This window comes from Ischnura elegans, chromosome 5, assembly GCF_921293095.1.
Source record: "Ischnura elegans chromosome 5, ioIscEleg1.1, whole genome shotgun sequence".
Classification (NCBI taxonomy): domain Eukaryota; kingdom Metazoa; phylum Arthropoda; class Insecta; order Odonata; family Coenagrionidae; genus Ischnura; species Ischnura elegans.
The window spans coordinates 39148082-39174653 of NC_060250.1; the positions used below are offsets into that span (position 1 = coordinate 39148082).

Consider the following 26572-nt stretch of genomic DNA (forward strand, 5'->3'; position numbering starts at 1 on the left):
TCAATTTTAGCGGTCGTCAGCGCTCCCAGTGACCCGTGCTCGCCGTCACCTTGCGGTCCGAATAGCCAGTGTCGAGAGGTCAACGGCCAGGGCGTGTGTTCATGCCTGGTGGGCTACGTGGGTAGTCCGCCTGGCTGCAGGCCGGAGTGCGTGGTTAGCCCGGAGTGCCCACGTGAAAAGGCCTGCGTGAATCAGAAGTGCGTGAACCCATGCCCTGGCCCGTGCGGCCAAAACACTCGCTGCGAGGTGATCAACCACAGTCCAATCTGTACCTGCCAGTCCGGATACACGGGAGACCCGTTCACAAGATGCTACCCAAGACCACGTAAGAGGAATGAAAAATGCCGTTGCTTGCAATGGGAGTGCGCCGCCTCGAATGCGCTTCAAACAGCGTGGGCAGTCCGGCAGTGAGACCGGCGCCCGTGCGGGCGTGATTCCGGCAGCGCGTCGGCGTCGGGCCGCGCGCGTAGTTTCGGTCTCGCGAGACGAGGAGCCCGTGATGGGGCGGTCCGGTCTCGGTGGAGCCCTCGTTTGGGGGCTCCGCGCCTGGACTGCGACGCTGGCGTTTGAAACGCATTGGAGTCGTTCGTGACACGAATTCTCATACTGGGCTCTCCGTTCCTGCAGCTCCTCCGCCGCCGGTTCAGACGCCGGTGTTCGTGGACCCGTGCGTGCCGTCTCCGTGCGGCCCGTACTCGGAGTGCAGGGACATAGGCGGGGCGCCGTCATGCTCGTGCCGCGTTGGCTACACGGGCAGTCCGCCCAACTGTCGTCCGGAGTGCGTCATCAACTCGGATTGCCCCAGCAATAGGGCTTGCATGAGGGAGAAATGTAGAGACCCGTGCCCTGGCTCCTGCGGACAGGGCGCTCAGTGCGCCGTCCTCAACCACACGCCGATGTGCACTTGCCCGGCGGGATACACCGGGGACCCGTTCTCCAACTGCTACCCGAAGCCGCCAGAACGTAGGTTGCGAGTTCCCCTCGGGGTCGCCAGGTTGCTTTTTTGTATCTTTAGTGGCTTTTGGATGTAAGCTGAGTATCGCGTTTCAAATTGCAGAGCAAGAACCCGTGGTGGCGTCAGATCCTTGCCACCCATCGCCGTGCGGCGCCAACGCTCAGTGTCGAGACGGAATATGCTCATGCCTGCCGGAGTACCAGGGAGACCCGTACGTGGGTTGCAGGCCGGAGTGCGTAATGAGCTCGAATTGTCCGAGGGACAAGGCATGCGTGAGGCAGAAGTGCGTGGACCCTTGTCCGGGCACTTGCGGCCAGAACGCGAGGTGCGAGGTAGTCAACCACATTCCCATGTGCAGCTGTCCGGAGAGGTATTCTGGGAATCCTTTCGTGGACTGCAGGCCATATCAAGGTAAAGAAGGGAGTCGTGATTGTGCGGGGGAGCGTCGTGGAGGGCGTTCCAGACAGGGTGGGGTTAGAAGGGGTCGTTAGTTGTCGGTCGGGCGCGGGGTCCGGAAGGGTGCGCCTTTGGGGGCGCGCTTCCGGACTCAGTCTTGCTTGCTTTGGTGGGGGGCGGCGGTGGCTGGTGTCCCGCGAGTTAAAGAGGGTTTCCGCCGTTCCCGTGTCCGGATCGCTCGTGCGGGAGCGTGAGTCGGGCGGCGTGTGGGCTCGCTTGTCGAGGCGAGCTCGGTGGTCGCCGCCTGCTCCGCTTCGGAAGCGTGCGTCCGGTGTTTCGGTTTCAGCGCGGCGGTTCCAGCCGGCCGTCGCGCGGTCGTGGACGTTTCGGCGTTGGCTTTTTTGTGGTAGGTATATTTTGCCGGGGGAATTGTCTTTAGGTTGTTTGAGTCGGGGTGAGGTCCGCGTGGGTTTCGTTGTGGATTGCGGGTTGGATGGGTGGGATTAGAGTTTGTCTCTGGAACCTCCTCCGCTCTCGCCCATCCGCATGTGATGTTGGTGGGGCTTGAGTGGAGGGATTGGAGATTGACGTATTGTTTTTCTTGTTAGAACCGGTGGTGAGCGAGCCTTGCCGTCCTTCACCTTGCGGGCCTAACAGCCAGTGTCGCGAGGTGAACGGGCAGGCGGTGTGCTCTTGCGTCCCCGGGTACATGGGAAGCCCACCGAACTGCCGACCGGAATGCGTGGTGAGCTCGGAGTGTGCTCAGAACGAGGCTTGCAACAACCAGAAGTGCAGGAACCCCTGCCCGGGCACTTGCGGAATAGGGGCGAAGTGCGAGGTGATCAACCACAACCCGATCTGCAGCTGCCCGCCGCGGTACACGGGAGACCCGTTCATTCGGTGCAGCCCGATCCGTAAGCATGAGATGAGAGAGTCGGTTTGTGGATTGGTCGCGGGGTGGTGTCAGACTCGGGGTAACGGTGGGTTTCCTTCTCTTTTGTCTCCGTCAGCCGACACGCCGCCGGCTCCTCCTGTGAACCCTTGCCAACCGTCGCCGTGCGGTCCTTACGCCGAGTGTCGGGTGATCGCGGAGAGTCCGTCGTGCTCGTGCCTTCCCGAGTACAGGGGCTCGCCGCCCAACTGCCGTCCCGAGTGCGTCAGCAACAGCGAGTGCTCGAGTCACCTTGCCTGCATGAACCAAAAATGCCGCGATCCGTGCCCTGGTAGTTGCGGGGCGAACGCCGAGTGCAGGGTGGTCAGCCACACGCCGATGTGCGTGTGCCTGTCCGGCTTCGTCGGCGACCCGTTCTCGCAGTGCAACCCACACCAACGTAAATAGAGAGGCTTTTTTTACATTCGTAGTTGTATTTTGGAATTTGCTGAAGTAGGTTTGTGGAGGCAGGGCCCGTTGAGTAATGTTGCGGAACGTTTTCTTTCAGCGGAGCCAGCTTTGGCGTCCACCACGCCGTGCGTTCCTTCCCCTTGCGGGTCGAACGCCGTGTGCAGGGAGCAAAACGGCGCTGGTGCATGCAGTTGCATACAGGATTATTTCGGAAACCCGTACGAAGGGTGTCGACCCGAGTGCGTGGTGAGCTCCGATTGCTCGTCGAACAGGGCTTGCATAAGGAACAAGTGCCAGGACCCGTGCCCAGGAAACTGCGGGCGCAACGCAGACTGCCAGGTGGTGAACCACTTGCCGTCGTGCGTGTGCCGCCCAGGATACACAGGGAACCCTTTCAGCTACTGCAGTCCCACGCCGCCGGAACGTAAGGAAACGATTTGTTTTGGGGAGAGTAGGGTTAGTTTTCGGGCGTGGGAGGCGGCCCTGGATTAATTTGGCAATGCAATTCAATTTTAGCGGTCGTCAGCGCTCCCAGTGACCCGTGCTCGCCGTCACCTTGCGGTCCGAATAGCCAGTGTCGAGAGGTCAACGGCCAGGGCGTGTGTTCATGCCTGGTGGGCTACGTGGGTAGTCCGCCTGGCTGCAGGCCGGAGTGCGTGGTTAGCCCGGAGTGCCCACGTGAAAAGGCCTGCGTGAATCAGAAGTGCGTGAACCCATGCCCTGGCCCGTGCGGCCAAAACACTCGTTGCGAGGTGATCAACCACAGTCCAATCTGTACCTGCCAGTCCGGATACACGGGAGACCCGTTCACAAGATGCTACCCAAGACCACGTAAGAGGAATGAAAAATGCCGTTGCTTGCAATGGGAGTGCGCCGCCTCGAATGCGCTTCAAACAGCGTGGGCAGTCCGGCAGTGAGACCGGCGCCCGTGCGGGCGTGATTCCGGCAGCGCGTCGGCGTCGGGCCGCGCGCGTAGTTTCGGTCTCGCGAGACGAGGAGCCCGTGATGGGGCGGTCCGGTCTCGGTGGAGCCCTCGTTTGGGGGCTCCGCGCCTGGACTGCGACGCTGGCGTTTGAAACGCATTGGAGTCGTTCGTGACACGAATTCTCATACTGGGCTCTCCGTTCCTGCAGCTCCTCCGCCGCCGGTTCAGACGCCGGTGTTCGTGGACCCGTGCGTGCCGTCTCCGTGCGGCCCGTACTCGGAGTGCAGGGACATAGGCGGGGCGCCGTCATGCTCGTGCCGCGTTGGCTACACGGGCAGTCCGCCCAACTGTCGTCCGGAGTGCGTCATCAACTCGGATTGCCCCAGCAATAGGGCTTGCATGAGGGAGAAATGTAGAGACCCGTGCCCTGGCTCCTGCGGACAGGGCGCTCAGTGCGCCGTCCTCAACCACACGCCGATGTGCACTTGCCCGGCGGGATACACCGGGGACCCGTTCTCCAACTGCTACCCGAAGCCGCCAGAACGTAGGTTGCGAGTTCCCCTCGGGGTCGCCAGGTTGCTTTTTTGTATCTTTAGTGGCTTTTGGATGTAAGCTGAGTATCGCGTTTCAAATTGCAGAGCAAGAACCCGTGGTGGCGTCAGATCCTTGCCACCCATCGCCGTGCGGCGCCAACGCTCAGTGTCGAGACGGAATATGCTCATGCCTGCCGGAGTACCAGGGAGACCCGTACGTGGGTTGCAGGCCGGAGTGCGTAATGAGCTCGGATTGTCCGAGGGACAAGGCATGCGTGAGGCAGAAGTGCGTGGACCCTTGTCCGGGCACTTGCGGCCAGAACGCGAGGTGCGAGGTAGTCAACCACATTCCCATGTGCAGCTGTCCGGAGAGGTATTCTGGGAATCCTTTCGTGGACTGCAGGCCATATCAAGGTAAAGAAGGGAGTCGTGATTGTGCGGGGGAGCGTCGTGGAGGGCGTTCCAGACAGGGTGGGGTTAGAAGGGGTCGTTAGTTGTCGGTCGGGCGCGGGGTCCGGAAGGGTGCGCCTTTGGGGGCGCGCTTCCGGACTCAGTCTTGCTTGCTTTGGTGGGGGGCGGCGGTGGCTGGTGTCCCGCGAGTTAAAGCGGGTTTCCGCCGTTCCCGTGTCCGGATCGCTCGTGCGGGAGCGTGAGTCGGGCGGCGTGTGGGCTCGCTTGTCGAGGCGAGCTCGGTGGTCGCCGCCTGCTCCGCTTCGGAAGCGTGCGTCCGGTGTTTCGGTTTCAGCGCGGCGGTTCCAGCCGGCCGTCGCGCGGTCGTGGACGTTTCGGCGTTGGCTTTTTTGTGGTAGGTATATTTTGCCGGGGGAATTGTCTTTAGGTTGTTTGAGTCGGGGTGAGGTCCGCGTGGGTTTCGTTGTGGATTGCGGGTTGGATGGGTGGGATTAGAGTTTGTCTCTGGAACCTCCTCCGCTCTCGCCCATCCGCATGTGATGTTGGTGGGGCTTGAGTGGAGGGATTGGAGATTGACGTATTGTTTTTCTTGTTAGAACCGGTGGTGAGCGAGCCTTGCCGTCCTTCACCTTGCGGGCCTAACAGCCAGTGTCGCGAGGTGAACGGGCAGGCGGTGTGCTCTTGCGTCCCCGGGTACATGGGAAGCCCACCGAACTGCCGACCGGAATGCGTGGTGAGCTCGGAGTGTGCTCAGAACGAGGCTTGCAACAACCAGAAGTGCAGGAACCCCTGCCCGGGCACTTGCGGAATAGGGGCGAAGTGCGAGGTGATCAACCACAACCCGATCTGCAGCTGCCCGCCGCGGTACACGGGAGACCCGTTCATTCGGTGCAGCCCGATCCGTAAGCATGAGATGAGAGAGTCGGTTTGTGGATTGGTCGCGGGGTGGTGTCAGACTCGGGGTAACGGTGGGTTTCCTTCTCTTTTGTCTCCGTCAGCCGACACGCCGCCGGCTCCTCCTGTGAACCCTTGCCAACCGTCGCCGTGCGGTCCTTACGCCGAGTGTCGGGTGATCGCGGAGAGTCCGTCGTGCTCGTGCCTTCCCGAGTACAGGGGCTCGCCGCCCAACTGCCGTCCCGAGTGCGTCAGCAACAGCGAGTGCTCGAGTCACCTTGCCTGCATGAACCAAAAATGCCGCGATCCGTGCCCTGGTAGTTGCGGGGCGAACGCCGAGTGCAGGGTGGTCAGCCACACGCCGATGTGCGTGTGCCTGTCCGGCTTCGTCGGCGACCCGTTCTCGCAGTGCAACCCACACCAACGTAAATAGAGAGGCTTTTTTTACATTCGTAGTTGTATTTTGGAATTTGCTGAAGTAGGTTTGTGGAGGCAGGGCCCGTTGAGTAATGTTGCGGAACGTTTTCTTTCAGCGGAGCCAGCTTTGGCGTCCACCACGCCGTGCGTTCCTTCCCCTTGCGGGTCGAACGCCGTGTGCAGGGAGCAAAACGGCGCTGGTGCATGCAGTTGCATACAGGATTATTTCGGAAACCCGTACGAAGGGTGTCGACCCGAGTGCGTGGTGAGCTCCGATTGCTCGTCGAACAGGGCTTGCATAAGGAACAAGTGCCAGGACCCGTGCCCAGGAAACTGCGGGCGCAACGCAGACTGCCAGGTGGTGAACCACTTGCCGTCGTGCGTGTGCCGCCCAGGATACACAGGGAACCCTTTCAGCTACTGCAGTCCCACGCCGCCGGAACGTAAGGAAACGATTTGTTTTGGGGAGAGTAGGGTTAGTTTTCGGGCGTGGGAGGCGGCCCTGGATTAATTTGGCAATGCAATTCAATTTTAGCGGTCGTCAGCGCTCCCAGTGACCCGTGCTCGCCGTCACCTTGCGGTCCGAATAGCCAGTGTCGAGAGGTCAACGGCCAGGGCGTGTGTTCATGCCTGGTGGGCTACGTGGGTAGTCCGCCTGGCTGCAGGCCGGAGTGCGTGGTTAGCCCGGAGTGCCCACGTGAAAAGGCCTGCGTGAATCAGAAGTGCGTGAACCCATGCCCTGGCCCGTGCGGCCAAAACACTCGCTGCGAGGTGATCAACCACAGTCCAATCTGTACCTGCCAGTCCGGATACACGGGAGACCCGTTCACAAGATGCTACCCAAGACCACGTAAGAGGAATGAAAAATGCCGTTGCTTGCAATGGGAGTGCGCCGCCTCGAATGCGCTTCAAACAGCGTGGGCAGTCCGGCAGTGAGACCGGCGCCCGTGCGGGCGTGATTCCGGCAGCGCGTCGGCGTCGGGCCGCGCGCGTAGTTTCGGTCTCGCGAGACGAGGAGCCCGTGATGGGGCGGTCCGGTCTCGGTGGAGCCCTCGTTTGGGGGCTCCGCGCCTGGACTGCGACGCTGGCGTTTGAAACGCATTGGAGTCGTTCGTGACACGAATTCTCATACTGGGCTCTCCGTTCCTGCAGCTCCTCCGCCGCCGGTTCAGACGCCGGTGTTCGTGGACCCGTGCGTGCCGTCTCCGTGCGGCCCGTACTCGGAGTGCAGGGACATAGGCGGGGCGCCGTCATGCTCGTGCCGCGTTGGCTACACGGGCAGTCCGCCCAACTGTCGTCCGGAGTGCGTCATCAACTCGGATTGCCCCAGCAATAGGGCTTGCATGAGGGAGAAATGTAGAGACCCGTGCCCTGGCTCCTGCGGACAGGGCGCTCAGTGCGCCGTCCTCAACCACACGCCGATGTGCACTTGCCCGGCGGGATACACCGGGGACCCGTTCTCCAACTGCTACCCGAAGCCGCCAGAACGTAGGTTGCGAGTTCCCCTCGGGGTCGCCAGGTTGCTTTTTTGTATCTTTAGTGGCTTTTGGATGTAAGCTGAGTATCGCGTTTCAAATTGCAGAGCAAGAACCCGTGGTGGCGTCAGATCCTTGCCACCCATCGCCGTGCGGCGCCAACGCTCAGTGTCGAGACGGAATATGCTCATGCCTGCCGGAGTACCAGGGAGACCCGTACGTGGGTTGCAGGCCGGAGTGCGTAATGAGCTCGGATTGTCCGAGGGACAAGGCATGCGTGAGGCAGAAGTGCGTGGACCCTTGTCCGGGCACTTGCGGCCAGAACGCGAGGTGCGAGGTAGTCAACCACATTCCCATGTGCAGCTGTCCGGAGAGGTATTCTGGGAATCCTTTCGTGGACTGCAGGCCATATCAAGGTAAAGAAGGGAGTCGTGATTGTGCGGGGGAGCGTCGTGGAGGGCGTTCCAGACAGGGTGGGGTTAGAAGGGGTCGTTAGTTGTCGGTCGGGCGCGGGGTCCGGAAGGGTGCGCCTTTGGGGGCGCGCTTCCGGACTCAGTCTTGCTTGCTTTGGTGGGGGGCGGCGGTGGCTGGTGTCCCGCGAGTTAAAGAGGGTTTCCGCCGTTCCCGTGTCCGGATCGCTCGTGCGGGAGCGTGAGTCGGGCGGCGTGTGGGCTCGCTTGTCGAGGCGAGCTCGGTGGTCGCCGCCTGCTCCGCTTCGGAAGCGTGCGTCCGGTGTTTCGGTTTCAGCGCGGCGGTTCCAGCCGGCCGTCGCGCGGTCGTGGACGTTTCGGCGTTGGCTTTTTTGTGGTAGGTATATTTTGCCGGGGGAATTGTCTTTAGGTTGTTTGAGTCGGGGTGAGGTCCGCGTGGGTTTCGTTGTGGATTGCGGGTTGGATGGGTGGGATTAGAGTTTGTCTCTGGAACCTCCTCCGCTCTCGCCCATCCGCATGTGATGTTGGTGGGGCTTGAGTGGAGGGATTGGAGATTGACGTATTGTTTTTCTTGTTAGAACCGGTGGTGAGCGAGCCTTGCCGTCCTTCACCTTGCGGGCCTAACAGCCAGTGTCGCGAGGTGAACGGGCAGGCGGTGTGCTCTTGCGTCCCCGGGTACATGGGAAGCCCACCGAACTGCCGACCGGAATGCGTGGTGAGCTCGGAGTGTGCTCAGAACGAGGCTTGCAACAACCAGAAGTGCAGGAACCCCTGCCCGGGCACTTGCGGAATAGGGGCGAAGTGCGAGGTGATCAACCACAACCCGATCTGCAGCTGCCCGCCGCGGTACACGGGAGACCCGTTCATTCGGTGCAGCCCGATCCGTAAGCATGAGATGAGAGAGTCGGTTTGTGGATTGGTCGCGGGGTGGTGTCAGACTCGGGGTAACGGTGGGTTTCCTTCTCTTTTGTCTCCGTCAGCCGACACGCCGCCGGCTCCTCCTGTGAACCCTTGCCAACCGTCGCCGTGCGGTCCTTACGCCGAGTGTCGGGTGATCGCGGAGAGTCCGTCGTGCTCGTGCCTTCCCGAGTACAGGGGCTCGCCGCCCAACTGCCGTCCCGAGTGCGTCAGCAACAGCGAGTGCTCGAGTCACCTTGCCTGCATGAACCAAAAATGCCGCGATCCGTGCCCTGGTAGTTGCGGGGCGAACGCCGAGTGCAGGGTGGTCAGCCACACGCCGATGTGCGTGTGCCTGTCCGGCTTCGTCGGCGACCCGTTCTCGCAGTGCAACCCACACCAACGTAAATAGAGAGGCTTTTTTTACATTCGTAGTTGTATTTTGGAATTTGCTGAAGTAGGTTTGTGGAGGCAGGGCCCGTTGAGTAATGTTGCGGAACGTTTTCTTTCAGCGGAGCCAGCTTTGGCGTCCACCACGCCGTGCGTTCCTTCCCCTTGCGGGTCGAACGCCGTGTGCAGGGAGCAAAACGGCGCTGGTGCATGCAGTTGCATACAGGATTATTTCGGAAACCCGTACGAAGGGTGTCGACCCGAGTGCTTGGTGAGCTCCGATTGCCCGTCGAACAGGGCTTGCATAAGGAACAAGTGCCAGGACCCGTGCCCAGGAAACTGCGGGCGCAACGCAGACTGCCAGGTGGTGAACCACTTGCCGTCGTGCGTGTGCCGCCCAGGATACACAGGGAACCCTTTCAGCTACTGCAGTCCCACGCCGCCGGAACGTAAGGAAACGATTTGTTTTGGGGAGAGTAGGGTTAGTTTTCGGGCGTGGGAGGCGGCCCTGGATTAATTTGGCAATGCAATTCAATTTTAGCGGTCGTCAGCGCTCCCAGTGACCCGTGCTCGCCGTCACCTTGCGGTCCGAATAGCCAGTGTCGAGAGGTCAACGGCCAGGGCGTGTGTTCATGCCTGGTGGGCTACGTGGGTAGTCCGCCTGGCTGCAGGCCGGAGTGCGTGGTTAGCCCGGAGTGCCCACGTGAAAAGGCCTGCGTGAATCAGAAGTGCGTGAACCCATGCCCTGGCCCGTGCGGCCAAAACACTCGCTGCGAGGTGATCAACCACAGTCCAATCTGTACCTGCCAGTCCGGATACACGGGAGACCCGTTCACAAGATGCTACCCAAGACCACGTAAGAGGAATGAAAAATGCCGTTGCTTGCAATGGGAGTGCGCCGCCTCGAATGCGCTTCAAACAGCGTGGGCAGTCCGGCAGTGAGACCGGCGCCCGTGCGGGCGTGATTCCGGCAGCGCGTCGGCGTCGGGCCGCGCGCGTAGTTTCGGTCTCGCGAGACGAGGAGCCCGTGATGGGGCGGTCCGGTCTCGGTGGAGCCCTCGTTTGGGGGCTCCGCGCCTGGACTGCGACGCTGGCGTTTGAAACGCATTGGAGTCGTTCGTGACACGAATTCTCATACTGGGCTCTCCGTTCCTGCAGCTCCTCCGCCGCCGGTTCAGACGCCGGTGTTCGTGGACCCGTGCGTGCCGTCTCCGTGCGGCCCGTACTCGGAGTGCAGGGACATAGGCGGGGCGCCGTCATGCTCGTGCCGCGTTGGCTACACGGGCAGTCCGCCCAACTGTCGTCCGGAGTGCGTCATCAACTCGGATTGCCCCAGCAATAGGGCTTGCATGAGGGAGAAATGTAGAGACCCGTGCCCTGGCTCCTGCGGACAGGGCGCTCAGTGCGCCGTCCTCAACCACACGCCGATGTGCACTTGCCCGGCGGGATACACCGGGGACCCGTTCTCCAACTGCTACCCGAAGCCGCCAGAACGTAGGTTGCGAGTTCCCCTCGGGGTCGCCAGGTTGCTTTTTTGTATCTTTAGTGGCTTTTGGATGTAAGCTGAGTATCGCGTTTCAAATTGCAGAGCAAGAACCCGTGGTGGCGTCAGATCCTTGCCACCCATCGCCGTGCGGCGCCAACGCTCAGTGTCGAGACGGAATATGCTCATGCCTGCCGGAGTACCAGGGAGACCCGTACGTGGGTTGCAGGCCGGAGTGCGTAATGAGCTCGGATTGTCCGAGGGACAAGGCATGCGTGAGGCAGAAGTGCGTGGACCCTTGTCCGGGCACTTGCGGCCAGAACGCGAGGTGCGAGGTAGTCAACCACATTCCCATGTGCAGCTGTCCGGAGAGGTATTCTGGGAATCCTTTCGTGGACTGCAGGCCATATCAAGGTAAAGAAGGGAGTCGTGATTGTGCGGGGGAGCGTCGTGGAGGGCGTTCCAGACAGGGTGGGGTTAGAAGGGGTCGTTAGTTGTCGGTCGGGCGCGGGGTCCGGAAGGGTGCGCCTTTGGGGGCGCGCTTCCGGACTCAGTCTTGCTTGCTTTGGTGGGGGGCGGCGGTGGCTGGTGTCCCGCGAGTTAAAGAGGGTTTCCGCCGTTCCCGTGTCCGGATCGCTCGTGCGGGAGCGTGAGTCGGGCGGCGTGTGGGCTCGCTTGTCGAGGCGAGCTCGGTGGTCGCCGCCTGCTCCGCTTCGGAAGCGTGCGTCCGGTGTTTCGGTTTCAGCGCGGCGGTTCCAGCCGGCCGTCGCGCGGTCGTGGACGTTTCGGCGTTGGCTTTTTTGTGGTAGGTATATTTTGCCGGGGGAATTGTCTTTAGGTTGTTTGAGTCGGGGTGAGGTCCGCGTGGGTTTCGTTGTGGATTGCGGGTTGGATGGGTGGGATTAGAGTTTGTCTCTGGAACCTCCTCCGCTCTCGCCCATCCGCATGTGATGTTGGTGGGGCTTGAGTGGAGGGATTGGAGATTGACGTATTGTTTTTCTTGTTAGAACCGGTGGTGAGCGAGCCTTGCCGTCCTTCACCTTGCGGGCCTAACAGCCAGTGTCGCGAGGTGAACGGGCAGGCGGTGTGCTCTTGCGTCCCCGGGTACATGGGAAGCCCACCGAACTGCCGACCGGAATGCGTGGTGAGCTCGGAGTGTGCTCAGAACGAGGCTTGCAACAACCAGAAGTGCAGGAACCCCTGCCCGGGCACTTGCGGAATAGGGGCGAAGTGCGAGGTGATCAACCACAACCCGATCTGCAGCTGCCCGCCGCGGTACACGGGAGACCCGTTCATTCGGTGCAGCCCGATCCGTAAGCATGAGATGAGAGAGTCGGTTTGTGGATTGGTCGCGGGGTGGTGTCAGACTCGGGGTAACGGTGGGTTTCCTTCTCTTTTGTCTCCGTCAGCCGACACGCCGCCGGCTCCTCCTGTGAACCCTTGCCAACCGTCGCCGTGCGGTCCTTACGCCGAGTGTCGGGTGATCGCGGAGAGTCCGTCGTGCTCGTGCCTTCCCGAGTACAGGGGCTCGCCGCCCAACTGCCGTCCCGAGTGCGTCAGCAACAGCGAGTGCTCGAGTCACCTTGCCTGCATGAACCAAAAATGCCGCGATCCGTGCCCTGGTAGTTGCGGGGCGAACGCCGAGTGCAGGGTGGTCAGCCACACGCCGATGTGCGTGTGCCTGTCCGGCTTCGTCGGCGACCCGTTCTCGCAGTGCAACCCACACCAACGTAAATAGAGAGGCTTTTTTTACATTCGTAGTTGTATTTTGGAATTTGCTGAAGTAGGTTTGTGGAGGCAGGGCCCGTTGAGTAATGTTGCGGAACGTTTTCTTTCAGCGGAGCCAGCTTTGGCGTCCACCACGCCGTGCGTTCCTTCCCCTTGCGGGTCGAACGCCGTGTGCAGGGAGCAAAACGGCGCTGGTGCATGCAGTTGCATACAGGATTATTTCGGAAACCCGTACGAAGGTTGTCGACCCGAGTGCTTGGTGAGCTCCGATTGCCCGTCGAACAGGGCTTGCATAAGGAACAAGTGCCAGGACCCGTGCCCAGGAAACTGCGGGCGCAACGCAGACTGCCAGGTGGTGAACCACTTGCCGTCGTGCGTGTGCCGCCCAGGATACACAGGGAACCCTTTCAGCTACTGCAGTCCCACGCCGCCGGAACGTAAGGAAACGATTTGTTTTGGGGAGAGTAGGGTTAGTTTTCGGGCGTGGGAGGCGGCCCTGGATTAATTTGGCAATGCAATTCAATTTTAGCGGTCGTCAGCGCTCCCAGTGACCCGTGCTCGCCGTCACCTTGCGGTCCGAATAGCCAGTGTCGAGAGGTCAACGGCCAGGGCGTGTGTTCATGCCTGGTGGGCTACGTGGGTAGTCCGCCTGGCTGCAGGCCGGAGTGCGTGGTTAGCCCGGAGTGCCCACGTGAAAAGGCCTGCGTGAATCAGAAGTGCGTGAACCCATGCCCTGGCCCGTGCGGCCAAAACACTCGCTGCGAGGTGATCAACCACAGTCCAATCTGTACCTGCCAGTCCGGATACACGGGAGACCCGTTCACAAGATGCTACCCAAGACCACGTAAGAGGAATGAAAAATGCCGTTGCTTGCAATGGGAGTGCGCCGCCTCGAATGCGCTTCAAACAGCGTGGGCAGTCCGGCAGTGAGACCGGCGCCCGTGCGGGCGTGATTCCGGCAGCGCGTCGGCGTCGGGCCGCGCGCGTAGTTTCGGTCTCGCGAGACGAGGAGCCCGTGATGGGGCGGTCCGGTCTCGGTGGAGCCCTCGTTTGGGGGCTCCGCGCCTGGACTGCGACGCTGGCGTTTGAAACGCATTGGAGTCGTTCGTGACACGAATTCTCATACTGGGCTCTCCGTTCCTGCAGCTCCTCCGCCGCCGGTTCAGACGCCGGTGTTCGTGGACCCGTGCGTGCCGTCTCCGTGCGGCCCGTACTCGGAGTGCAGGGACATAGGCGGGGCGCCGTCATGCTCGTGCCGCGTTGGCTACACGGGCAGTCCGCCCAACTGTCGTCCGGAGTGCGTCATCAACTCGGATTGCCCCAGCAATAGGGCTTGCATGAGGGAGAAATGTAGAGACCCGTGCCCTGGCTCCTGCGGACAGGGCGCTCAGTGCGCCGTCCTCAACCACACGCCGATGTGCACTTGCCCGGCGGGATACACCGGGGACCCGTTCTCCAACTGCTACCCGAAGCCGCCAGAACGTAGGTTGCGAGTTCCCCTCGGGGTCGCCAGGTTGCTTTTTTGTATCTTTAGTGGCTTTTGGATGTAAGCTGAGTATCGCGTTTCAAATTGCAGAGCAAGAACCCGTGGTGGCGTCAGATCCTTGCCACCCATCGCCGTGCGGCGCCAACGCTCAGTGTCGAGACGGAATATGCTCATGCCTGCCGGAGTACCAGGGAGACCCGTACGTGGGTTGCAGGCCGGAGTGCGTAATGAGCTCGGATTGTCCGAGGGACAAGGCATGCGTGAGGCAGAAGTGCGTGGACCCTTGTCCGGGCACTTGCGGCCAGAACGCGAGGTGCGAGGTAGTCAACCACATTCCCATGTGCAGCTGTCCGGAGAGGTATTCTGGGAATCCTTTCGTGGACTGCAGGCCATATCAAGGTAAAGAAGGGAGTCGTGATTGTGCGGGGGAGCGTCGTGGAGGGCGTTCCAGACAGGGTGGGGTTAGAAGGGGTCGTTAGTTGTCGGTCGGGCGCGGGGTCCGGAAGGGTGCGCCTTTGGGGGCGCGCTTCCGGACTCAGTCTTGCTTGCTTTGGTGGGGGGCGGCGGTGGCTGGTGTCCCGCGAGTTAAAGCGGGTTTCCGCCGTTCCCGTGTCCGGATCGCTCGTGCGGGAGCGTGAGTCGGGCGGCGTGTGGGCTCGCTTGTCGAGGCGAGCTCGGTGGTCGCCGCCTGCTCCGCTTCGGAAGCGTGCGTCCGGTGTTTCGGTTTCAGCGCGGCGGTTCCAGCCGGCCGTCGCGCGGTCGTGGACGTTTCGGCGTTGGCTTTTTTGTGGTAGGTATATTTTGCCGGGGGAATTGTCTTTAGGTTGTTTGAGTCGGGGTGAGGTCCGCGTGGGTTTCGTTGTGGATTGCGGGTTGGATGGGTGGGATTAGAGTTTGTCTCTGGAACCTCCTCCGCTCTCGCCCATCCGCATGTGATGTTGGTGGGGCTTGAGTGGAGGGATTGGAGATTGACGTATTGTTTTTCTTGTTAGAACCGGTGGTGAGCGAGCCTTGCCGTCCTTCACCTTGCGGGCCTAACAGCCAGTGTCGCGAGGTGAACGGGCAGGCGGTGTGCTCTTGCGTCCCCGGGTACATGGGAAGCCCACCGAACTGCCGACCGGAATGCGTGGTGAGCTCGGAGTGTGCTCAGAACGAGGCTTGCAACAACCAGAAGTGCAGGAACCCCTGCCCGGGCACTTGCGGAATAGGGGCGAAGTGCGAGGTGATCAACCACAACCCGATCTGCAGCTGCCCGCCGCGGTACACGGGAGACCCGTTCATTCGGTGCAGCCCGATCCGTAAGCATGAGATGAGAGAGTCGGTTTGTGGATTGGTCGCGGGGTGGTGTCAGACTCGGGGTAACGGTGGGTTTCCTTCTCTTTTGTCTCCGTCAGCCGACACGCCGCCGGCTCCTCCTGTGAACCCTTGCCAACCGTCGCCGTGCGGTCCTTACGCCGAGTGTCGGGTGATCGCGGAGAGTCCGTCGTGCTCGTGCCTTCCCGAGTACAGGGGCTCGCCGCCCAACTGCCGTCCCGAGTGCGTCAGCAACAGCGAGTGCTCGAGTCACCTTGCCTGCATGAACCAAAAATGCCGCGATCCGTGCCCTGGTAGTTGCGGGGCGAACGCCGAGTGCAGGGTGGTCAGCCACACGCCGATGTGCGTGTGCCTGTCCGGCTTCGTCGGCGACCCGTTCTCGCAGTGCAACCCACACCAACGTAAATAGAGAGGCTTTTTTTACATTCGTAGTTGTATTTTGGAATTTGCTGAAGTAGGTTTGTGGAGGCAGGGCCCGTTGAGTAATGTTGCGGAACGTTTTCTTTCAGCGGAGCCAGCTTTGGCGTCCACCACGCCGTGCGTTCCTTCCCCTTGCGGGTCGAACGCCGTGTGCAGGGAGCAAAACGGCGCTGGTGCATGCAGTTGCATACAGGATTATTTCGGAAACCCGTACGAAGGGTGTCGACCCGAGTGCGTGGTGAGCTCCGATTGCCCGTCGAACAGGGCTTGCATAAGGAACAAGTGCCAGGACCCGTGCCCAGGAAACTGCGGGCGCAACGCAGACTGCCAGGTGGTGAACCACTTGCCGTCGTGCGTGTGCCGCCCAGGATACACAGGGAACCCTTTCAGCTACTGCAGTCCCACGCCGCCGGAACGTAAGGAAACGATTTGTTTTGGGGAGAGTAGGGTTAGTTTTCGGGCGTGGGAGGCGGCCCTGGATTAATTTGGCAATGCAATTCAATTTTAGCGGTCGTCAGCGCTCCCAGTGACCCGTGCTCGCCGTCACCTTGCGGTCCGAATAGCCAGTGTCGAGAGGTCAACGGCCAGGGCGTGTGTTCATGCCTGGTGGGCTACGTGGGTAGTCCGCCTGGCTGCAGGCCGGAGTGCGTGGTTAGCCCGGAGTGCCCACGTGAAAAGGCCTGCGTGAATCAGAAGTGCGTGAACCCATGCCCTGGCCCGTGCGGCCAAAACACTCGCTGCGAGGTGATCAACCACAGTCCAATCTGTACCTGCCAGTCCGGATACACGGGAGACCCGTTCACAAGATGCTACCCAAGACCACGTAAGAGGAATGAAAAATGCCGTTGCTTGCAATGGGAGTGCGCCGCCTCGAATGCGCTTCAAACAGCGTGGGCAGTCCGGCAGTGAGACCGGCGCCCGTGCGGGCGTGATTCCGGCAGCGCGTCGGCGTCGGGCCGCGCGCGTAGTTTCGGTCTCGCGAGACGAGGAGCCCGTGATGGGGCGGTCCGGTCTCGGTGGAGCCCTCGTTTGGGGGCTCCGCGCCTGGACTGCGACGCTGGCGTTTGAAACGCATTGGAGTCGTTCGTGACACGAATTCTCATACTGGGCTCTCCGTTCCTGCAGCTCCTCCGCCGCCGGTTCAGACGCCGGTGTTCGTGGACCCGTGCGTGCCGTCTCCGTGCGGCCCGTACTCGGAGTGCAGGGACATAGGCGGGGCGCCGTCATGCTCGTGCCGCGTTGGCTACACGGGCAGTCCGCCCAACTGTCGTCCGGAGTGCGTCATCAACTCGGATTGCCCCAGCAATAGGGCTTGCATGAGGGAGAAATGTAGAGACCCGTGCCCTGGCTCCTGCGGACAGGGCGCTCAGTGCGCCGTCCTCAACCACACGCCGATGTGCACTTGCCCGGCGGGATACACCGGGGACCCGTTCTCCAACTGCTACCCGAAGCCGCCAGAACGTAGGTTGCGAGTTCCCCTCGGGGTCGCCAGGTTGCTTTTTTGTATCTTTAGTGGCTTTTGGATGTAAGCTGAGTATCGCGTTTCAAATTGCAGAGCAAGAACCCGTGGTGGCGTCAGATCCTTGCCACCCATCGCCGTGCGGCGCCAACGCTCAGTGTCGAGACGGAATATGCTCATGCCTGCCGGAGTACCAGGGAGACCCGTACGTGGGTTGCAGGCCGGAGTGCGTAATGAGCTCGGATTGTCCGAGGGACAAGGCATGCGTGAGGCAGAAGTGCGTGGACCCTTGTCCGGGCACTTGCGGCCAGAACGCGAGGTGCGAGGTAGTCAACCACATTCCCATGTGCAGCTGTCCGGAGAGGTATTCTGGGAATCCTTTCGTGGACTGCAGGCCATATCAAGGTAAAGAAGGGAGTCGTGATTGTGCGGGGGAGCGTCGTGGAGGGCGTTCCAGACAGGGTGGGGTTAGAAGGGGTCGTTAGTTGTCGGTCGGGCGCGGGGTCCGGAAGGGTGCGCCTTTGGGGGCGCGCTTCCGGACTCAGTCTTGCTTGCTTTGGTGGGGGGCGGCGGTGGCTGGTGTCCCGCGAGTTAAAGCGGGTTTCCGCCGTTCCCGTGTCCGGATCGCTCGTGCGGGAGCGTGAGTCGGGCGGCGTGTGGGCTCGCTTGTCGAGGCGAGCTCGGTGGTCGCCGCCTGCTCCGCTTCGGAAGCGTGCGTCCGGTGTTTCGGTTTCAGCGCGGCGGTTCCAGCCGGCCGTCGCGCGGTCGTGGACGTTTCGGCGTTGGCTTTTTTGTGGTAGGTATATTTTGCCGGGGGAATTGTCTTTAGGTTGTTTGAGTCGGGGTGAGGTCCGCGTGGGTTTCGTTGTGGATTGCGGGTTGGATGGGTGGGATTAGAGTTTGTCTCTGGAACCTCCTCCGCTCTCGCCCATCCGCATGTGATGTTGGTGGGGCTTGAGTGGAGGGATTGGAGATTGACGTATTGTTTTTCTTGTTAGAACCGGTGGTGAGCGAGCCTTGCCGTCCTTCACCTTGCGGGCCTAACAGCCAGTGTCGCGAGGTGAACGGGCAGGCGGTGTGCTCTTGCGTCCCCGGGTACATGGGAAGCCCACCGAACTGCCGACCGGAATGCGTGGTGAGCTCGGAGTGTGCTCAGAACGAGGCTTGCAACAACCAGAAGTGCAGGAACCCCTGCCCGGGCACTTGCGGAATAGGGGCGAAGTGCGAGGTGATCAACCACAACCCGATCTGCAGCTGCCCGCCGCGGTACACGGGAGACCCGTTCATTCGGTGCAGCCCGATCCGTAAGCATGAGATGAGAGAGTCGGTTTGTGGATTGGTCGCGGGGTGGTGTCAGACTCGGGGTAACGGTGGGTTTCCTTCTCTTTTGTCTCCGTCAGCCGACACGCCGCCGGCTCCTCCTGTGAACCCTTGCCAACCGTCGCCGTGCGGTCCTTACGCCGAGTGTCGGGTGATCGCGGAGAGTCCGTCGTGCTCGTGCCTTCCCGAGTACAGGGGCTCGCCGCCCAACTGCCGTCCCGAGTGCGTCAGCAACAGCGAGTGCTCGAGTCACCTTGCCTGCATGAACCAAAAATGCCGCGATCCGTGCCCTGGTAGTTGCGGGGCGAACGCCGAGTGCAGGGTGGTCAGCCACACGCCGATGTGCGTGTGCCTGTCCGGCTTCGTCGGCGACCCGTTCTCGCAGTGCAACCCACACCAACGTAAATAGAGAGGCTTTTTTTACATTCGTAGTTGTATTTTGGAATTTGCTGAAGTAGGTTTGTGGAGGCAGGGCCCGTTGAGTAATGTTGCGGAACGTTTTCTTTCAGCGGAGCCAGCTTTGGCGTCCACCACGCCGTGCGTTCCTTCCCCTTGCGGGTCGAACGCCGTGTGCAGGGAGCAAAACGGCGCTGGTGCATGCAGTTGCATACAGGATTATTTCGGAAACCCGTACGAAGGTTGTCGACCCGAGTGCTTGGTGAGCTCCGATTGCCCGTCGAACAGGGCTTGCATAAGGAACAAGTGCCAGGACCCGTGCCCAGGAAACTGCGGGCGCAACGCAGACTGCCAGGTGGTGAACCACTTGCCGTCGTGCGTGTGCCGCCCAGGATACACAGGGAACCCTTTCAGCTACTGCAGTCCCACGCCGCCGGAACGTAAGGAAACGATTTGTTTTGGGGAGAGTAGGGTTAGTTTTCGGGCGTGGGAGGCGGCCCTGGATTAATTTGGCAATGCAATTCAATTTTAGCGGTCGTCAGCGCTCCCAGTGACCCGTGCTCGCCGTCACCTTGCGGTCCGAATAGCCAGTGTCGAGAGGTCAACGGCCAGGGCGTGTGTTCATGCCTGGTGGGCTACGTGGGTAGTCCGCCTGGCTGCAGGCCGGAGTGCGTGGTTAGCCCGGAGTGCCCACGTGAAAAGGCCTGCGTGAATCAGAAGTGCGTGAACCCATGCCCTGGCCCGTGCGGCCAAAACACTCGCTGCGAGGTGATCAACCACAGTCCAATCTGTACCTGCCAGTCCGGATACACGGGAGACCCGTTCACAAGATGCTACCCAAGACCACGTAAGAGGAATGAAAAATGCCGTTGCTTGCAATGGGAGTGCGCCGCCTCGAATGCGCTTCAAACAGCGTGGGCAGTCCGGCAGTGAGACCGGCGCCCGTGCGGGCGTGATTCCGGCAGCGCGTCGGCGTCGGGCCGCGCGCGTAGTTTCGGTCTCGCGAGACGAGGAGCCCGTTGATGGGGCGGTCCGGTCTCGGTGGAGCCCTCGTTTGGGGGCTCCGCGCCTGGACTGCGACGCTGGCGTTTGAAACGCATTGGAGTCGTTCGTGACACGAATTCTCATACTGGGCTCTCCGTTCCTGCAGCTCCTCCGCCGCCGGTTCAGACGCCGGTGTTCGTGGACCCGTGCGTGCCGTCTCCGTGCGGCCCGTACTCGGAGTGCAGGGACATAGGCGGGGCGCCGTCATGCTCGTGCCGCGTTGGCTACACGGGCAGTCCGCCCAACTGTCGTCCGGAGTGCGTCATCAACTCGGATTGCCCCAGCAATAGGGCTTGCATGAGGGAGAAATGTAGAGACCCGTGCCCTGGCTCCTGCGGACAGGGCGCTCAGTGCGCCGTCCTCAACCACACGCCGATGTGCACTTGCCCGGCGGGATACACCGGGGACCCGTTCTCCAACTGCTACCCGAAGCCGCCAGAACGTAGGTTGCGAGTTCCCCTCGGGGTCGCCAGGTTGCTTTTTTGTATCTTTAGTGGCTTTTGGATGTAAGCTGAGTATCGCGTTTCAAATTGCAGAGCAAGAACCCGTGGTGGCGTCAGATCCTTGCCACCCATCGCCGTGCGGCGCCAACGCTCAGTGTCGAGACGGAATATGCTCATGCCTGCCGGAGTACCAGGGAGACCCGTACGTGGGTTGCAGGCCGGAGTGCGTAATGAGCTCGGATTGTCCGAGGGACAAGGCATGCGTGAGGCAGAAGTGCGTGGACCCTTGTCCGGGCACTTGCGGCCAGAACGCGAGGTGCGAGGTAGTCAACCACATTCCCATGTGCAGCTGTCCGGAGAGGTATTCTGGGAATCCTTTCGTGGACTGCAGGCCATATCAAGGTAAAGAAGGGAGTCGTGATTGTGCGGGGGAGCGTCGTGGAGGGCGTTCCAGACAGGGTGGGGTTAGAAGGGGTCGTTAGTTGTCGGTCGGGCGCGGGGTCCGGAAGGGTGCGCCTTTGGGGGCGCGCTTCCGGACTCAGTCTTGCTTGCTTTGGTGGGGGGCGGCGGTGGCTGGTGTCCCGCGAGTTAAAGCGGGTTTCCGCCGTTCCCGTGTCCGGATCGCTCGTGCGGGAGCGTGAGTCGGGCGGCGTGTGGGCTCGCTTGTCGAGGCGAGCTCGGTGGTCGCCGCCTGCTCCGCTTCGGAAGCGTGCGTCCGGTGTTTCGGTTTCAGCGCGGCGGTTCCAGCCGGCCGTCGCGCGGTCGTGGACGTTTCGGCGTTGGCTTTTTTGTGGTAGGTATATTTTGCCGGGGGAATTGTCTTTAGGTTGTTTGAGTCGGGGTGAGGTCCGCGTGGGTTTCGTTGTGGATTGCGGGTTGGATGGGTGGGATTAGAGTTTGTCTCTGGAACCTCCTCCGCTCTCGCCCATCCGCATGTGATGTTGGTGGGGCTTGAGTGGAGGGATTGGAGATTGACGTATTGTTTTTCTTGTTAGAACCGGTGGTGAGCGAGCCTTGCCGTCCTTCACCTTGCGGGCCTAACAGCCAGTGTCGCGAGGTGAACGGGCAGGCGGTGTGCTCTTGCGTCCCCGGGTACATGGGAAGCCCACCGAACTGCCGACCGGAATGCGTGGTGAGCTCGGAGTGTGCTCAGAACGAGGCTTGCAACAACCAGAAGTGCAGGAACCCCTGCCCGGGCACTTGCGGAATAGGGGCGAAGTGCGAGGTGATCAACCACAACCCGATCTGCAGCTGCCCGCCGCGGTACACGGGAGACCCGTTCATTCGGTGCAGCCCGATCCGTAAGCATGAGATGAGAGAGTCGGTTTGTGGATTGGTCGCGGGGTGGTGTCAGACTCGGGGGTAACGGTGGGTTTCCTTCTCTTTTGTCTCCGTCAGCCGACACGCCGCCGGCTCCTCCTGTGAACCCTTGCCAACCGTCGCCGTGCGGTCCTTACGCCGAGTGTCGGGTGATCGCGGAGAGTCCGTCGTGCTCGTGCCTTCCCGAGTACAGGGGCTCGCCGCCCAACTGCCGTCCCGAGTGCGTCAGCAACAGCGAGTGCTCGAGTCACCTTGCCTGCATGAACCAAAAATGCCGCGATCCGTGCCCTGGTAGTTGCGGGGCGAACGCCGAGTGCAGGGTGGTCAGCCACACGCCGATGTGCGTGTGCCTGTCCGGCTTCGTCGGCGACCCGTTCTCGCAGTGCAACCCACACCAACGTAAATAGAGAGGCTTTTTTTACATTCGTAGTTGTATTTTGGAATTTGCTGAAGTAGGTTTGTGGAGGCAGGGCCCGTTGAGTAATGTTGCGGAACGTTTTCTTTCAGCGGAGCCAGCTTTGGCGTCCACCACGCCGTGCGTTCCTTCCCCTTGCGGGTCGAACGCCGTGTGCAGGGAGCAAAACGGCGCTGGTGCATGCAGTTGCATACAGGATTATTTCGGAAACCCGTACGAAGGTTGTCGACCCGAGTGCTTGGTGAGCTCCGATTGCCCGTCGAACAGGGCTTGCATAAGGAACAAGTGCCAGGACCCGTGCCCAGGAAACTGCGGGCGCAACGCAGACTGCCAGGTGGTGAACCACTTGCCGTCGTGCGTGTGCCGCCCAGGATACACAGGGAACCCTTTCAGCTACTGCAGTCCCACGCCGCCGGAACGTAAGGAAACGATTTGTTTTGGGGAGAGTAGGGTTAGTTTTCGGGCGTGGGAGGCGGCCCTGGATTAATTTGGCAATGCAATTCAATTTTAGCGGTCGTCAGCGCTCCCAGTGACCCGTGCTCGCCGTCACCTTGCGGTCCGAATAGCCAGTGTCGAGAGGTCAACGGCCAGGGCGTGTGTTCATGCCTGGTGGGCTACGTGGGTAGTCCGCCTGGCTGCAGGCCGGAGTGCGTGGTTAGCCCGGAGTGCCCACGTGAAAAGGCCTGCGTGAATCAGAAGTGCGTGAACCCATGCCCTGGCCCGTGCGGCCAAAACACTCGCTGCGAGGTGATCAACCACAGTCCAATCTGTACCTGCCAGTCCGGATACACGGGAGACCCGTTCACAAGATGCTACCCAAGACCACGTAAGAGGAATGAAAAATGCCGTTGCTTGCAATGGGAGTGCGCCGCCTCGAATGCGCTTCAAACAGCGTGGGCAGTCCGGCAGTGAGACCGGCGCCCGTGCGGGCGTGATTCCGGCAGCGCGTCGGCGTCGGGCCGCGCGCGTAGTTTCGGTCTCGCGAGACGAGGAGCCCGTGATGGGGCGGTCCGGTCTCGGTGGAGCCCTCGTTTGGGGGCTCCGCGCCTGGACTGCGACGCTGGCGTTTGAAACGCATTGGAGTCGTTCGTGACACGAATTCTCATACTGGGCTCTCCGTTCCTGCAGCTCCTCCGCCGCCGGTTCAGACGCCGGTGTTCGTGGACCCGTGCGTGCCGTCTCCGTGCGGCCCGTACTCGGAGTGCAGGGACATAGGCGGGGCGCCGTCATGCTCGTGCCGCGTTGGCTACACGGGCAGTCCGCCCAACTGTCGTCCGGAGTGCGTCATCAACTCGGATTGCCCCAGCAATAGGGCTTGCATGAGGGAGAAATGTAGAGACCCGTGCCCTGGCTCCTGCGGACAGGGCGCTCAGTGCGCCGTCCTCAACCACACGCCGATGTGCACTTGCCCGGCGGGATACACCGGGGACCCGTTCTCCAACTGCTACCCGAAGCCGCCAGAACGTAGGTTGCGAGTTCCCCTCGGGGTCGCCAGGTTGCTTTTTTGTATCTTTAGTGGCTTTTGGATGTAAGCTGAGTATCGCGTTTCAAATTGCAGAGCAAGAACCCGTGGTGGCGTCAGATCCTTGCCACCCATCGCCGTGCGGCGCCAACGCTCAGTGTCGAGACGGAATATGCTCATGCCTGCCGGAGTACCAGGGAGACCCGTACGTGGGTTGCAGGCCGGAGTGCGTAATGAGCTCGGATTGTCCGAGGGACAAGGCATGCGTGAGGCAGAAGTGCGTGGACCCTTGTCCGGGCACTTGCGGCCAGAACGCGAGGTGCGAGGTAGTCAACCACATTCCCATGTGCAGCTGTCCGGAGAGGTATTCTGGGAATCCTTTCGTGGACTGCAGGCCATATCAAGGTAAAGAAGGGAGTCGTGATTGTGCGGGGGAGCGTCGTGGAGGGCGTTCCAGACAGGGTGGGGTTAGAAGGGGTCGTTAGTTGTCGGTCGGGCGCGGGGTCCGGAAGGGTGCGCCTTTGGGGGCGCGCTTCCGGACTCAGTCTTGCTTGCTTTGGTGGGGGGCGGCGGTGGCTGGTGTCCCGCGAGTTAAAGCGGGTTTCCGCCGTTCCCGTGTCCGGATCGCTCGTGCGGGAGCGTGAGTCGGGCGGCGTGTGGGCTCGCTTGTCGAGGCGAGCTCGGTGGTCGCCGCCTGCTCCGCTTCGGAAGCGTGCGTCCGGTGTTTCGGTTTCAGCGCGGCGGTTCCAGCCGGCCGTCGCGCGGTCGTGGACGTTTCGGCGTTGGCTTTTTTGTGGTAGGTATATTTTGCCGGGGGAATTGTCTTTAGGTTGTTTGAGTCGGGGTGAGGTCCGCGTGGGTTTCGTTGTGGATTGCGGGTTGGATGGGTGGGATTAGAGTTTGTCTCTGGAACCTCCTCCGCTCTCGCCCATCCGCATGTGATGTTGGTGGGGCTTGAGTGGAGGGATTGGAGATTGACGTATTGTTTTTCTTGTTAGAACCGGTGGTGAGCGAGCCTTGCCGTCCTTCACCTTGCGGGCCTAACAGCCAGTGTCGCGAGGTGAACGGGCAGGCGGTGTGCTCTTGCGTCCCCGGGTACATGGGAAGCCCACCGAACTGCCGACCGGAATGCGTGGTGAGCTCGGAGTGTGCTCAGAACGAGGCTTGCAACAACCAGAAGTGCAGGAACCCCTGCCCGGGCACTTGCGGAATAGGGGCGAAGTGCGAGGTGATCAACCACAACCCGATCTGCAGCTGCCCGCCGCGGTACACGGGAGACCCGTTCATTCGGTGCAGCCCGATCCGTAAGCATGAGATGAGAGAGTCGGTTTGTGGATTGGTCGCGGGGTGGTGTCAGACTCGGGGTAACGGTGGGTTTCCTTCTCTTTTGTCTCCGTCAGCCGACACGCCGCCGGCTCCTCCTGTGAACCCTTGCCAACCGTCGCCGTGCGGTCCTTACGCCGAGTGTCGGGTGATCGCGGAGAGTCCGTCGTGCTCGTGCCTTCCCGAGTACAGGGGCTCGCCGCCCAACTGCCGTCCCGAGTGCGTCAGCAACAGCGAGTGCTCGAGTCACCTTGCCTGCATGAACCAAAAATGCCGCGATCCGTGCCCTGGTAGTTGCGGGGCGAACGCCGAGTGCAGGGTGGTCAGCCACACGCCGATGTGCGTGTGCCTGTCCGGCTTCGTCGGCGACCCGTTCTCGCAGTGCAACCCACACCAACGTAAATAGAGAGGCTTTTTTTACATTCGTAGTTGTATTTTGGAATTTGCTGAAGTAGGTTTGTGGAGGCAGGGCCCGTTGAGTAATGTTGCGGAACGTTTTCTTTCAGCGGAGCCAGCTTTGGCGTCCACCACGCCGTGCGTTCCTTCCCCTTGCGGGTCGAACGCCGTGTGCAGGGAGCAAAACGGCGCTGGTGCATGCAGTTGCATACAGGATTATTTCGGAAACCCGTACGAAGGTTGTCGACCCGAGTGCTTGGTGAGCTCCGATTGCCCGTCGAACAGGGCTTGCATAAGGAACAAGTGCCAGGACCCGTGCCCAGGAAACTGCGGGCGCAACGCAGACTGCCAGGTGGTGAACCACTTGCCGTCGTGCGTGTGCCGCCCAGGATACACAGGGAACCCTTTCAGCTACTGCAGTCCCACGCCGCCGGAACGTAAGGAAACGATTTGTTTTGGGGAGAGTAGGGTTAGTTTTCGGGCGTGGGAGGCGGCCCTGGATTAATTTGGCAATGCAATTCAATTTTAGCGGTCGTCAGCGCTCCCAGTGACCCGTGCTCGCCGTCACCTTGCGGTCCGAATAGCCAGTGTCGAGAGGTCAACGGCCAGGGCGTGTGTTCATGCCTGGTGGGCTACGTGGGTAGTCCGCCTGGCTGCAGGCCGGAGTGCGTGGTTAGCCCGGAGTGCCCACGTGAAAAGGCCTGCGTGAATCAGAAGTGCGTGAACCCATGCCCTGGCCCGTGCGGCCAAAACACTCGCTGCGAGGTGATCAACCACAGTCCAATCTGTACCTGCCAGTCCGGATACACGGGAGACCCGTTCACAAGATGCTACCCAAGACCACGTAAGAGGAATGAAAAATGCCGTTGCTTGCAATGGGAGTGCGCCGCCTCGAATGCGCTTCAAACAGCGTGGGCAGTCCGGCAGTGAGACCGGCGCCCGTGCGGGCGTGATTCCGGCAGCGCGTCGGCGTCGGGCCGCGCGCGTAGTTTCGGTCTCGCGAGACGAGGAGCCCGTGATGGGGCGGTCCGGTCTCGGTGGAGCCCTCGTTTGGGGGCTCCGCGCCTGGACTGCGACGCTGGCGTTTGAAACGCATTGGAGTCGTTCGTGACACGAATTCTCATACTGGGCTCTCCGTTCCTGCAGCTCCTCCGCCGCCGGTTCAGACGCCGGTGTTCGTGGACCCGTGCGTGCCGTCTCCGTGCGGCCCGTACTCGGAGTGCAGGGACATAGGCGGGGCGCCGTCATGCTCGTGCCGCGTTGGCTACACGGGCAGTCCGCCCAACTGTCGTCCGGAGTGCGTCATCAACTCGGATTGCCCCAGCAATAGGGCTTGCATGAGGGAGAAATGTAGAGACCCGTGCCCTGGCTCCTGCGGACAGGGCGCTCAGTGCGCCGTCCTCAACCACACGCCGATGTGCACTTGCCCGGCGGGATACACCGGGGACCCGTTCTCCAACTGCTACCCGAAGCCGCCAGAACGTAGGTTGCGAGTTC

At 61.5% G+C, this 26572-nt stretch overlaps 1 protein-coding gene across 1 annotated transcript in view; it reads left to right on the top strand.

The window, feature by feature from the left end:
* LOC124159670 overlaps positions 1-26572 on the top strand; it is a 309866-nt gene that overhangs the window by 226501 nt on the left and 56793 nt on the right. Inside the window, exons 92-141 of the mRNA XM_046535577.1 lie at positions 11-325; positions 628-963; positions 1058-1366; positions 1960-2265; positions 2362-2682; positions 2791-3117; positions 3210-3524; positions 3827-4162; positions 4257-4565; positions 5159-5464; positions 5561-5881; positions 5990-6316; positions 6409-6723; positions 7026-7361; positions 7456-7764; positions 8358-8663; positions 8760-9080; positions 9189-9515; positions 9608-9922; positions 10225-10560; positions 10655-10963; positions 11557-11862; positions 11959-12279; positions 12388-12714; positions 12807-13121; positions 13424-13759; positions 13854-14162; positions 14756-15061; positions 15158-15478; positions 15587-15913; positions 16006-16320; positions 16623-16958; positions 17053-17361; positions 17955-18260; positions 18357-18677; positions 18786-19112; positions 19205-19519; positions 19823-20158; positions 20253-20561; positions 21155-21460; positions 21558-21878; positions 21987-22313; positions 22406-22720; positions 23023-23358; positions 23453-23761; positions 24355-24660; positions 24757-25077; positions 25186-25512; positions 25605-25919; positions 26222-26557. Coding sequence (XP_046391533.1) covers positions 11-325; positions 628-963; positions 1058-1366; positions 1960-2265; positions 2362-2682; positions 2791-3117; positions 3210-3524; positions 3827-4162; positions 4257-4565; positions 5159-5464; positions 5561-5881; positions 5990-6316; positions 6409-6723; positions 7026-7361; positions 7456-7764; positions 8358-8663; positions 8760-9080; positions 9189-9515; positions 9608-9922; positions 10225-10560; positions 10655-10963; positions 11557-11862; positions 11959-12279; positions 12388-12714; positions 12807-13121; positions 13424-13759; positions 13854-14162; positions 14756-15061; positions 15158-15478; positions 15587-15913; positions 16006-16320; positions 16623-16958; positions 17053-17361; positions 17955-18260; positions 18357-18677; positions 18786-19112; positions 19205-19519; positions 19823-20158; positions 20253-20561; positions 21155-21460; positions 21558-21878; positions 21987-22313; positions 22406-22720; positions 23023-23358; positions 23453-23761; positions 24355-24660; positions 24757-25077; positions 25186-25512; positions 25605-25919; positions 26222-26557 — 15963 coding nt within the window. The remainder of the gene's footprint in view (positions 1-10; positions 326-627; positions 964-1057; positions 1367-1959; positions 2266-2361; positions 2683-2790; positions 3118-3209; positions 3525-3826; positions 4163-4256; positions 4566-5158; positions 5465-5560; positions 5882-5989; positions 6317-6408; positions 6724-7025; positions 7362-7455; positions 7765-8357; positions 8664-8759; positions 9081-9188; positions 9516-9607; positions 9923-10224; positions 10561-10654; positions 10964-11556; positions 11863-11958; positions 12280-12387; positions 12715-12806; positions 13122-13423; positions 13760-13853; positions 14163-14755; positions 15062-15157; positions 15479-15586; positions 15914-16005; positions 16321-16622; positions 16959-17052; positions 17362-17954; positions 18261-18356; positions 18678-18785; positions 19113-19204; positions 19520-19822; positions 20159-20252; positions 20562-21154; positions 21461-21557; positions 21879-21986; positions 22314-22405; positions 22721-23022; positions 23359-23452; positions 23762-24354; positions 24661-24756; positions 25078-25185; positions 25513-25604; positions 25920-26221; positions 26558-26572) is intronic.